Source organism: Bos grunniens, chromosome 6 (assembly GCF_055505025.1).
Source record: "Bos grunniens cultivar Pamir isolate PY7600 chromosome 6, Bosgru_T2T1.0, whole genome shotgun sequence".
NCBI lineage: Eukaryota > Metazoa > Chordata > Mammalia > Artiodactyla > Bovidae > Bos > Bos grunniens.
In genome coordinates this window covers 52,284,547-52,298,161 of record NC_141170.1, presented here as the reverse complement: position 1 = coordinate 52,298,161, position 13,615 = coordinate 52,284,547, and the positions used below count along the sequence as shown (strand labels likewise).

At 38.1% G+C, this 13,615-nt stretch overlaps 1 protein-coding gene across 20 annotated transcripts in view; it reads left to right on the top strand.

Moving 5' to 3' along the window:
• ATP10D (ATPase phospholipid transporting 10D (putative)) overlaps positions 1-13,615 on the top strand; it is a 140,495-nt gene that overhangs the window by 43,888 nt on the left and 82,992 nt on the right. For all 20 annotated transcript variants that reach the window (XM_086405894.1, XM_086405893.1, XM_086405886.1 and 17 more), the window contains one exon: positions 11,650-11,854. In XM_086405894.1, the coding sequence (XP_086262020.1) occupies positions 11,650-11,854 (205 nt within the window). The remainder of the gene's footprint in view (positions 1-11,649; positions 11,855-13,615) is intronic.

Genomic DNA, 13,615 nt, shown 5'->3' with positions numbered 1-13,615 from the left:
GAACTAAAAAGCCTCTTGATGAAAGTGGAAGAGGAGAGTGAAAAAGTTGGCTTAAAACTCAACATTCAGAAAATGAAGATCATGGCATCTGGTCTCATCATTTCATGGGAAATAGATGGGGAAACAGTGTCAGACTTTATTTTTTTGGGCTCCAAAATCACTGCAGATGGTGACTGCAGCCATGAAATTAAAAGACACTTACTCCTTGGAAGAAAAGTTATGACCAACCTAGATAGCATATTCAAAAGCAGAGACATTCCTTTGCCAACAAAGGTCCGTCTAGTCAAGGCTATGGTTTTTCCATTGGTCATGTATGGCTGTGAGAGTTAGACTGTGAAGAAAGCTGAGCACCGAAGAATTGATGCTTTTGAACTGTGGTGTTGGAGAAGACTCTTGAGAGTCCCTTGGACTACAAGGAGATCCAACCAGTCCATTCTGAAGGAGATCAGCCCTGGGATTTCTTTGGAAGGAATGATGCTGAAGCTGAAACTCCAGTACTTTGGCCGCCTCATGCGAAGAGCTGACTCATTGGAAAAGACTCTGATGCGGGGAGGGAGTGAGGGCAGGAGGAGAAGGGGGCGACGGAGGATGAGATGGCTGGATGGCATCACTGAATCAATGGATGTGAGTCTGAGTGAACTCAGGGAGTTGGTGATGGACAGGGAGGCCTGGTGTGCTGCAATTCATGGGGTCGCAAAGAGTTGGACACAACTGAGCAACTGAACTGAATTGAAGTTCATCTAAGGTAGAATGAACTAGAAATGATAGCAAGACAGGCATCCCAGGGGAATGTCCAGTGGGCAAATAGGAACAATTTCTAGAGGGAAGGAAAGGCTGCAGAGAGAAATTTCAAAGTCATCAGCCCATTTAGAGGTGATTCTGAAGTTAGGAGTTTGACTTAAATTCTCAAGGGAGAACATGTGACAAGGTAAAAGACTGAGCTTTGAGTTCAAAGGCACCTATTTCAGCCTTTGGAGAAACTTCACAGGCTCTGTTTGACAAGTGCTACTCTTCTGAGATCCCAAAGCATGTGGCATATTTCTTGGGTTGACTTCAGTGCTCTGATACAGAGCCAACTTTCATAAGACAGTAATTCCTAATCTGCAAACTTATAAAATAACCTGTTATATTTTAGTTTGCAAGTCAGAATAAAAGATATCTCGGTTTAAATGTATAGTTTTATAATAAACAGAAGTATATTCTGAACAAATTTAAGGCTCACTTGACTGAGAGTTCAACCAGATGACATAATTTTTTTTGTTTTGGGAGAAAAATAACTCAAAGCCTTGTCCTGATAATAGAGCTGTCTTTCATTTTATATGAGCAAATGATTAGGGAAGGCTTCTCTGAAGAAGTGATACTTAAGCTGATATATGTAGAAATCTGAATTTTTTTGTTATTAGAATTCTTCAGTGGCTTTCCCAAAATTTGTTTTAAAGACTTATTGAAGCAAAGTAACTTTTTTTCCTCTCTTGTGAGATGCTGTGTATGCTCTGTGTGTGTGTGTGTGTGTGTGTGTGTATGTATGTATGTGTGTGTATTAGTTGCTCAGTCGTGTCTGACTCTTTGTGACCCCATGGACTGTGTAGCCTGCCAGGCTCCTCCGTCCATGGAATTCTCCAGGCAAGAATACTGGAGTGGGTTGCCATTCCCTTCTGCAGGGGGTCTTCCCAACCCAGGGATTGAATCCCGGTCTCTCTCATTGCAGGCAAATTCTTTTCCATCTGAGCCACCAGGGAAATCCCAAAGATGCTGTGAACTGTACTTAAATAAGAAAATATTCTGTTTTTTCTTATATAGTCTAAGGGGAACCAGAAAAAAAAATGATGTGTTGTATAGAAAAATAAAAAAAAATAATAAAAGGCCATGGTTTTAAAATTCATAGATCACTTTACTGAAACAGTGCTATGAATCATTCAGTGATGTTTAAATGCTTTCATATGCCAGGGACAGAGAGATGAAATGTTGATACAATCCCTGCCTTCAAAATATAGCTATAGGAAGTAGAATTTTACAGTGATTATCTGATGAAAAAAATCCATATTTTGACCAATTTTACAATTACTCAGTGTCAAATTTAGCAAATGGAAAGAATATTTCTTATATATTTCTAAATACAAATTCTTGTACATAAATTCTAATTTTTAGTGTGAGTTTAGAGTTGATGCTGTATATTTGCTTTTTAGGGTTGCTCTAAAAGTTCTGGTTCTCATACTTAGTAGCTGTGTAGTCTTGGGAAAAATTATGTAAACTAGCTAAATTCCAGTTTCTTTCATTATGAATAAAATAGTATCAAACAGTAAGCATAGCGCCTACCCCTTTCTAAGTGCTGAGTAGTGTGCTCAGTCACTCGGTTGTGTCCGACTCTTTGTGACTTCCTGGACTGTAGCCCCCCAGACCCCTCGGTCCATGGGGATTTTCCAGGCAAGAATACTAGAGTGGGTTGCCATTTCCTCCTCTAGGGGATCTTCCCAAATAGGGATCAAACTCACGTCTCTCTCATCTCCTGCATTGGCAGGCAGATTCTTTACCACTGCACTACTTGGGAACCCCTTTATTACAATTTCCTAATGGGAGACATGGTATAATTTTTTTCTCAGGTGTCCTTTGGATCTGTTTTAGATGATTTGCATATAAACTTGAAGATGAGAGGCAATATTCTTTTCAGTTGTTTTAAAGTCTAGTCCGAGATAATCACTTTATGATTGCATTTCATAATGGAATCTGCTAATTCTTTTTTATTTATTAACTGTTATTCTATGTAATTTGCCTATTTTTTGGTGCTATAGAAGAAATAATGCTTACATCCCAATGCCTACCCCTCACTGTTCTTGGAACAAATTATAAGAATATAGAGAAATAAAGATTGTCTATTTATTGTTATTCATTTAAGTTAATGTACTAACTTAAATTCCTGTGAAATACAAAGAAATTACTTTAAAGTACTAATTATTTCTCAGTAAAAGTAAGTTGAAGATATGGGATCATTAAACTTTGCAAGCTTTTGCAAGAAGCATTAACATTTTTATGCAGATAATTTGGTTCTTATTTGTGAAAGACTGTGGTCTTTCACAAGGTGCTTAATTTTATTTGGGAAAGTATCATTGGGAAATAACAAATGCTGGAACAGAAAGTAAACATTTAAACCCTATTACACCTCAATTAAGTTAGAATGAACTATTAGCAAAAACCTCGCGTTCTTAAGATTGCTTTTAAAATGGCAGCCATTTGCTAAGGTTTTAAGATTTGCTTCAAGTATATTAGAAGCGTGCTGAAAATAAAACTATTAATCATCTGACAAATTTAGCTGCATACTGTGTTGCAGGCACTGAGAGATTTAGAGGTTTAAACAAAAAACAAAGTGCCTGCCATCCAAGAATTTACATTGTTTTCTGATCTTTAAAAATCACCGTGTTGGTGGTGTTTTGGTTTGTGTGCTTCAGTTCAGTCAGTTCAGTTCAGTCGCTCAGTCGTGTCCGACTCTTTGTGACCCTGTGAACTGCAGCACACCCGGTCTCCCTGTCCATCACCAACTCCCAGAGTTTACCCAAACTCAGGTCCATTGAGTCGGTGATGCCATCCAACCGTCTCATCCTCTGTCGTCCCCTTCTCCTCCTGCCTTGTCTTAGTTGTGTCTCACTCTTGCGACCCTTTGGACTGCAGCCCTCCAGGCTCCTCTGTCCATGAGATTTTTCTAGCAGGAAAACTGGAGTGGGTTGCCATTTCCCTCTCCAAGAGATGTTCCCAACCCAGGAATCGAATCGGCATCTCCCATGTCTCCTGCATTGCAGCCAGAGTCTTTACCCACTGAGCCATTTGGGATGTTGGGAGTTGAAAAATACTAGCTGATGTTAATATTTTAGCATTATCTCATAAAGCCATGGTATTTCATTATTCTTGAAACTAAATTTTAGTGGCCTTCTAAGGTATTAACCTTATTTATGTGTGACATTTTCTGAAGTAGTTCTTGAAATTCACTTTCTAATACATGGTTAATCTGTATTCTATTTGGTGGTCATTGGTAAGTTGTTATAACTGGGAGTAAAGTCCAGTATTTGAGAGGTGGAGCTTCTTGTTCTTGCCTTGTTTTAATCCCAGAAATACTAGAAACTGTGTGACCTTGAACTAGTTCCTTAACCTCCCTAAGCCAGTTTTTCTCATTTGTAAGAGGTGGGGAGTGGGGCATAGTGCATTCATAGTACCAACTACATAACATTGATTGAAAATTAAATGATTTATGAATTGATAAAGCCTCCAATAAATCTGTCTAGGTTGGTCATAACTTTCTTTCCAAAGAGTAAGTGTCTTTTAATTTCATGGCTTCAGTCACCATCTGCAGTGATTTTGGAACCCCCCAAAATAAAGTCGATCACCTAGACGGCATATTAAAAAGCAGAGACATTACTTTGTCAATAGAGGTCCGTCTAGTCAAGGCTATGGTTTTTCCAGTAGTCATGTATGGATGTGAGAGTTGGACTATAAAGAAAGCTGAGCACCAAAGAATTGATACTTTTGAATTATGGTGTTGGAAAAGACTCTTGAGAGTCCCTTGGACTGCAAGGATATCCAACCAGTCCATCCTAAAGGAGATAAGGCTTGGGTGTTCATTGGAAGGACTGATGTTGAAGCTGAAACACCAATACTTTGGCCACCTGATGCGAAGAGCTGACTGATTGGAAAAGACCCTGATGCTGGGAAGGATTGAGGGCAGGGAGAGAAGGGGACGACAGGATGAGATGGCTGGATGGCATCACCGACTCAGTGGACATGGGTTTGGGTAAACCCTGAGAATTGGTAATAGACAGGGAGGCCTGGTGTGCTGCTGTTCATGGGGTCACGAAGAGTCGGACATGACTGAGCAACTGAACTGAACCAATAAATCTGAGCTGCTCTGTGCCAGTGATATTCATTATATAAATTGTTTTTAGTGTTTTTTTCAGAGAAGTACTAATGAACGTCAAAAAGAAAAATTCATTCATAATCCCACTCTTTGTTTAGATTTGTTAAAGTAGGAAGTAGCAGTCCACATTTTCCACCTTTTCATCTCACTGCAGCCAACTCCCACCAGTGGAATTACTATTAATAATCGAATATATTCTTCCCAGATTTCCCCAGTGCTTATATATTGACATAAAAGCTGGGCAACTTTGAACAAAATGGGGCTAGAAAATGGGTAGCTTTCCTCAGCAATCAGTGCAAAGAAATAGAGGGAAACAATAGAATGGGAAAGTCTAGAGATCTCTTCAAGAAAATTAGAGATACCAAGGGAACATTTCATGCATAGATGGGCACAATAAAGGACAGAAACAGTATGGACCTCACAGAAGCAGAGGATATTAAGAGGTGGCAAGATTACACAGAAGAACTACACAAAAAAGATCTTCACGACCTAGGTAATCACGATGGTGTGATCACCAACCTAGAGCCAGACATCCTGGAATGCCAAGTCAAGTGGGCCTTAGGAAGCATCACTACAAACAAAGCTAGTGAGGTGATGGAATTCCAGTTGAGCTATTTCAAATCCTAAAAGATGACGCTGTGAAAGTGCTGCACTCAGTATGCCAGCAAATTTGGAAAACTCAGAAGTGGCCACAGGACTGGAAAAGGTCAGCTTTCATTCCAATCCCAAAGAAAGGCAATGCCAAAGAATGCTCAAACTACCATCTCACACACTAGTAAAGTAATGCTCAAAATTCTCCAAGCCAGGCTTCAATAGTACGTGAACCATGAACTTCCAGATGTTCAAGCTGGATTTAGAAAAGGCAGAGGAACCAGAGATCAAATTGCCAACATCCATTGGATCATTGAAAAAGCAAGAGAGATCCAGAAAAACATCTTGTTTCTGCTTTATTGACTGTGCCAAAACCTTAGACTGTGTGGATCACAATAAACTGTGGAAAATTCTAGAAGAGATGGGAATACTAGACCACCTGACTTGCCTCCTGTGAAACCTGTATGCAAGTCAAAAAGCAACAGTTAGAACTGGAAATGGAACAACAGACTGGTTCCAAACTGGGAAAGGAGTATGTCAAGGCTGTATATTGTTACCCTGCTTATTTAAGTCTTATGCAGAGTACATCATGAGAAATGCAGGGCTAGATGAAGCACAAACAAATCAATATTGCCAGGAGAAATATCAGTAACCTCAGATATGCAGATGGCACCACCCTTATGGCAGAAAAGCAAAGAAGAACTAAGAACCTCTTGATGAAAGTAAAATAGGAGAGTGAAAAAATTGGTTTAAAACTCAACATTCAGAAAACTAAGATCATGTCATCTGGTCCCATCATTTCATGACAAATAGATAGGGAAACAGTGGAAATCATGACAGACTTTATTGGGCTCCAAAATCACTGCAGATGGTGACTGCAGCCATGAAATTAAAAGACAGTCTTGGAAGAAAAGCTATGACCAACCTAGACAGCATATTAAAAAGCAGAGACTACTTTGCCAAAGGTCCGTCTTATCAAAGCTATGGTTTTCCCAGTAGACATGTATGGATGTGAAAGTTGGACTATAAAGAAAGCTGAGAGCCAAAGAATTGATGCTTTTGAGCTGAGGTGTTGGAGAAGACTCTTGAGAGTCCCTTGGACAGCAAGGAGATCGAACCAGCCCATCCTAAAGGAAGTCAGTCCTGAATATTCATTGGAAGACCTGATGCTAAAGCTGAAACTCCAATACTTGGCCACCTGATGCAAAGAACTGACTCATTGGAAAAGACCCTGATGCTGGGAAAGATTGAAGGCAGGAGGAGAACGGACGACAGAGGATGAGATGGGTGGAAGGTATCACTGACTCAATGGACATGAGTTTGAGTAAACTTCCAGGAGTTGGTGATGGATAGGGAGTCCTGGCATGTTGCAGTCCATGGGGTCGAAAAGAGTTGGACATGACTGAGCGAATGAACTGAGCTGATTGAGTTTACATGAAGGATGGATTATAAGTGCTATATCCTAAATGGTGAGAGTAATACTGAAGCAACAAATAACAAGTAGATGCAGGAAATTCTGGCTGTATATTTAGGCTGTGAGGGAAGAAGAAAGTTTCTGCTAGTTTTAGTTCTATGTCCAAGAAGGAAATACAACCTCATTTAGAGTCTACCACATTGATAGATTCTCAAAGCTAGTTAAGATTGGCAATGAACATTGTCGCTTAGCTTGCAGTTTTAAAACATCGTACACACCCATACCCTGTGGCATTATGCCTCTACTGTCACTCTTGACAGTTACACTGCCCCACTTTCTTCACATGACTCTAGATCATCCTGCAAGATGCACCTCCTCCAGAGGTCAGTGTCCCAGCTATTTGCTTCCAAAAGAGCCTGAGCATACCTATCTTATAAAATTGCTGTTTGTGGTTCTTTTTCACATTTTGACTATAGCTTTCTAGGGGAATGACTAGTAAGTAATTTACTTACTTAAATTAAAAAGTAATTTAATCACTTTTGTATTCTTAGCATCTAACATGGTAACTGGCATAAATTAAGATCAGTATGGCTCAGTGGTCAAGAATCTGCCTGCCAATGCAGGATACACAGGTTCAGTCCCTGGGTTGGGAAGATCCCCTGGAGGAGGAAATGGTAACGTACACCAGTATTCTTGCCTGGAAAATCCCATGGACAGAAGAGCCTGATGGGCTCCAGTCCATGAGGCCTCAGATAATCGGGTACCACTGAGTGATTAAGCACACACACAGCCAGCTATTAGGGACATTAGCCACTTTTTAAAATCTAGTATGAACTCCAAATCAGGAATAGTGAAGTTAATTCAGTTGTAAAATTAACCTCATTTGGATTTTGTTCCAATGTAGAGTGGAGAGTAAATAAACTTGTCCCTTAGAAGAATTCTATTTACTAGGTTTGAAAGAAAAATAAAATCCTTAACCTTAGCATTCAAGTCTGTCTTCTCTCCCTACTTTCACAAATTCTCACCAACTTTCCTTATACCTTTCTTCATAGAAAAAGTAGAAGTCATTAAGCATGAACCAGGTATCTCAGTTCCTTCTTATGTCATCTTCACCTGCTTTCTTCTGACTTTACATGAAGCAGTAACCCCCTTCCTTGTAATAGTAGTCCCTTCATCTGTGTTCTTAATTCCGTTCCTTGTTACTTCTCGATAGCTTCAACCAACACTGTCCATTCTCTCTCCTATCCCCTACCTTGCCTTCTCCATGGGCTTCTTCCTTGCATGCTGTGTGTGTGTGTCCAGTTCTTTTTTTTCTTGCCCGGTTCTTTCATCCTTACTGCCCTTTGCCTTCCCTTCCCTTGCAGTGGCTACTTTCACCCTTTATTCCTTTCAGACCTAAACTTGATGAAGTAGACTCCTCCTTCAACTTCTAATCATGCCTTAACCCACTGGAGGTCTCACTTTCTTCTTTACTCTCCATGTCAACAATTTCATATTCCCTACTTAATAGCAGACATCCTAATAACCATATACCACAGACACAATCCCTTTGTGGCTTTTGTTACTCTGATGACTCCCTTTTTAAAAAATTTTTATTTTTAATTGAAGGATAATTGCTTTACAGAGTTTTGTTGGTTTCTTCCAGACATCAACATGAATCAGCTATAGGTATACATATGTCCCCTCCCTCTTGAACCTTCCCCCCGACATCTTCCTCCCCATCCCACCTCTCTAGGTTGTTACGGAGTACCTGTTTGAGTTCCCTGAGTCATACAGCAAGTTCCCGTTGGCTATCTATTTCACATATGGTAATGTAAGTTTCCATGTTCCTCTCTCCATACCTCCCACCCTCTCCTTCCTCCCTCCCCCACCCACCATGTCCATAAGTCTGTTCTTTATATCTGTGTCTACACTGCTGTTCTGCAAATAATTTCATCAGTATCAGCTTTCTAGATTCTATATATATACATTAGTATACAACATTTATCTTTATTTTTCTGACTTCACTCTGTATAACAGGCTCTAGGTTCCTTCCATCTCATTAGAACTGACTCAAATTGTTCCTTTTTATGGCTGAGTAACATTCCATTGTTATATCCATTCATCTGTTGATGGACATCTAGCTTGCTACCATGTTCTAGCAGTTGTAAACAGTGTAAATATTTTGAAATTTCCTGCTTTCTTGATTTCTCCAACATTTCCTCTCGAATCTTACTTCACTTCCCTATCACCTTGAAGTTTCTTTCCCTAAGGAATCCCATATCCTTCAGTCCAGTTCAGTTCAGTCTCTCAGTTGTGTCTGACTCTTTGCGACCCCATGAATCGCATCACGCCAGGCCTCCCTGTCCATCACCAACTCCCAGAGTTCACTCAAACTCACGTCCATCGAGTCGGTGATGCCATCCAGCCATCTCACCCTCTGTCGTCCCCTTCTCCTCCTGCCCCCAGTTCCTCCCAGCACCAGAGTCTTTTCCAATGAGTCAGCTCTTCACATGAGGTGGCCAAAGTACTGGAGTTTCAGCTTTAGCATCATTCCTTCCAAAGAACACCCAGGTCTGATCTCCTTCAGAATGGACTGGTTGGATCTCCTTGCCTGGTGTCAATTGCTGTCTCTGTGGCTAGGAGTTGTAGGTACTATATTTCTACTTGTGAACTTCTGATCAAAACCCTCAAAATGCTGGACCTCTTCAATTTTATATCCTATGTAAAACTTTTCAAACTAGATTTATTATCTTCCCCATGATGCATCCAGTTACTTCTAAAACCTGGGACATGGTAAAAAAGACCATTCACCATGAAGGTTTGAAACCACAGCATCATCCTTGATAACTTTTTTGTGTATAATAAGTCAGAATACTTGTCTCTGTTACCCAGATATTGTCTTGATTTAATCTCATTTTATCCATCCTTTTTGCTACTGTCTTGATTGTAATCATCTTTATCCCTCCCCTGAATTATTTCAGTATCTTTCCATTGGTTTCTTGCCATTCCTATTTCTAACCAGCCTGCCACCCAACAGTCCATCCATTACTCTGCAGCAGGATTGAGCAAGTAGAAATAGGATCATACTCTTCTATGAACCTTTAGTGATTTTCCTTTTTTTTTTTTTTTTTTTTTAATGAAATGAAAATCCTTACTTCTAGGAATGGCAGTAGGACTGAACCTTCAAAATGTGATTCCTGCCTACCTTTTGGGTCTTCTGTTTCTTCCTTCCATGGAAGAGTAAACTGATATATTCAAACACTAAAGAAAAATTGTTAAAGCAAAGCATTGATTTATCTTTCGTGGTAAACTAACAAACTCTTTAGGTAATTAAGGAATTCTTTTAGTTGGATTCAACTTTGTACATAAGGTATTTTGGGAGACTATATCCTGAAAATATTCTTCTTAGGTAGCCCTTTGGATGAATTATTTCTTGAAATAACAATATAATTCTGTGTAGCAGAAGTATGTAAGTGTTGGCTTCATGTAGCATTTCTATTTAATATGATGCATTCATTTTTAATATATAGGTCATATAGCTTTTAGAATATAGCTATCTCCTAAGCTTCTTGACAACAAATTTGAGTATTTAGCTCCATAATAGAAAATAAATCTTTACTTTAAAATAAGTGCCTTTTTATGACAAATACTAGTTCTTTACAGATACATGGGAGACAATAAGGAAATGAGACAGATCTTTTTAAGACCTGTTGGAATCACTGGATGGGAAATGCTGCTTAACTAGTTACATGGTTTTCTATGATACAAATTTACTATTCTACTCTTAAGGAAAACGCTTTGTGGAATCCAATTCATGCCATTTTTTATGAAAAGCCATAAAAACTTTGGTAAAACTTTAGCACAAAGCAGGAGATTTAAGGTAAATCAACCTCAATTAATGTGCCTTTCTTTTAAAAAGAATTGAATATATAGAATGAAAACCTGCACTTTCAAAAAGGGTTAAAAATTCTCATTTTCCTTTCTAGGGATCAGCTATAGCCAACTCAGAACTGTTTTAACCAGTATTTCTATTAAATGATAATTAAGGGTGTTAATGGGGTTTCCGAGGTGGCTCAAGCAGTAAAGAATCCGCCTGCCAGTGCAGGAGATGCAGGAAACAGAGGTTCAATCCCTGCATCGGGAAGATCCCCTGGAAAAGGAAATGGCAACACACTCCAGTATGCTTGCCTGGGAAATGCTATGGACAGAGGAGTCTGGCAGGCTAAAGTCCATGGGGTCGCAAAGAGTTGGACTCAACTTAGTGACTGAATACATACACTGTGGGTGTTAATATGCTGGTATAATGATTTTTTAAATGTCTGGGTATTTATTTTCTTTTGAGTTTATTTTACTCATCCTATCTACCAGATGAGAAGCTCTCCAAGAGCAGATAATGTGTCTTGTGCACTTTTGGATCCTTGATACCTGACATGGAGAGCATGCAGGAATTGCTTCATTTATGAATAAACCCATCCAGTGTTAATTTTAATTTTATTCCAGAATTACTCAATTAACATAATGGTTCAAAATCTCACAGGAAAAAAAGAATTGAAAAACTTAGTAACTAAATTTTCAGATAAAGCAAGCTGTGGAATTTAAGTTTTACAAATTCTCTGGCTTCCCCTTTTAGCATTTAACAGATCACCCTAAATTTTTAAATCACTTTAAGTTATAAACTAAAATTAAAAAAAAAAAAACTATTATGTGAGTTTTGGGCTTGAGATTCTTTTTAAACTTTTTTTTTTTTTTTTTTCAATTTTAGGAAAGAGAAAAAATATGTGGACAGATGCTGGAAAGATGTTACTGTTGGGGACTTTATTCACCTTTCCTGTAATGAGGTCATTCCTGCAGATATGGTTTTACTCTTTTCCACTGATCCAGATGGAATCTGTCACATTGAGACTTCTGGTCTTGATGGAGAGAGCAATTTAAAACAGAAGCAGGTGGTTCGGAGATATGCAGAGCAGGTAAAAAATGTGTTCTCCATTGGTGATATTAACATTTTCTTTTCAGAAGATGACTGAGCTCATTTTCACATGTACAGATAAAGAGATGTTTCAAATATATTTTTACCTTTACAAAATAGAAGTCTCGAGGGCTTAATGTAATTCCAGATATCAGTAGAAGTGTGCCATGTTTCATAGATAATAGGATATAATGACTTCGAAGTTCAGACATTTCATTCTGACAATCACATTTCTGGGAATTGAATTTACGAAACCTAACAGTTTTGGAAAATTCTTTTGTAATAGAAATGATCAACTTCTGTTTTTCTTAAGCTTCTATTTGTATGTTGTTTTATTGAAGCTGGAGATATCATTTGGTTATTGTTCCTAAAATCTGGTAATTACTTACGTATCAAGGCCTTTTAAGACTTTCATAACTTCTCATGCCACAGAGCTCTGACTCTTCATGTACTGTGGAGAGGGAAATAAGAACTTTGAATTTATATTAACACAAGTTTGAGTAACATTCAAACAGTTCTGTCATTTAATTACTGTGTGGTTTTGGGGAGGTCACTTAAACACTTTATGCCTCAGTTTATTAAAGTGGAAATGATGACACCTCCCTCATAGCCTGTTGTGTGACAAAATGAAGAAATATATATAAAAACATCATGCAAAGTGCCTATCAGTTTTTCTTTCCTTTCTCTGGAAGCACTTAAAATGAGGTATTTTATTTTATTTTTATTTTATTTTATTTTGAAACTTTACAATATTAGTTTTGCCAAATATCGAAATGAATCCGCCACAGGTATACAAAATGAGGTATTTTAAAATATAACTTTTTTTTTACTTGAACTACTATTAAGTCACGTTTCTTACAAACCAAAAATATTGTAACCTCATTATATCCTTTGGTAAATTTGATCTTGTCACATTAAGTCCATCTTTCTACCTATAGATTAATTTAGATCCTCTGATTGTTATGCCTCTCAACTTCCTGTCATTGTCACATTTGTAAGCATTTTCACACTTAAAACATTGGTAAAAATCCTCTACCACTTGGAAATTACATACCACTAAATACCTACTTTGAGGGGTGATACCAGTTGATTAATCAGCATACTTTACATTCAGTTAAGGGTAAGCTCTCCAGACTCTTATGGCCTCAATTATAATCCTGACTCTAAAAACCTTCTTGTTTTGAAACCTTTAGCAAATTATTGGTCCTCTTTGTGTGTATCTTTCCTCATCTGTTAATTAGGCCTAATTATAGTATCTAGTGAAGAAGAAAATAGTTAAGATGTTTAAAGGGCATAATATAGATTCTAACTCATTAGAAGAACTCAGTAAATATCAATTATTAGCAAGCCAAATCACACGATCATATGACTCATTTTTCAAATGTTTGCTGATACACATATCAATACTTTGAGATGTATCAGTAGCATTTATCTTATCCAAAAAACCATATAAAAAAAGGAAAGGATATAAGATTGATGTGGCTTGTTCTTAGTGAATCCATGCATTATACAAGCCATGCCTATTTTCTGTAAGACACTGTTTATTCACTTGTTGGTTTCATAAAGCATTTTAAAATTATTTTTTGACCTATTACAGAATTTTGTGAGATCTATCTAGATTTAATTTTTTAAATAAAATTTGCTGAGATTAAATGCATGCATGCTCAGAGTACTTATATACAGTATGCATGCATGCTAAGTCACTTCAGTTGTGTCTGACTCTTTGTGACCCTATGGACTGTAGCCTGCCAGATTCTTCTGT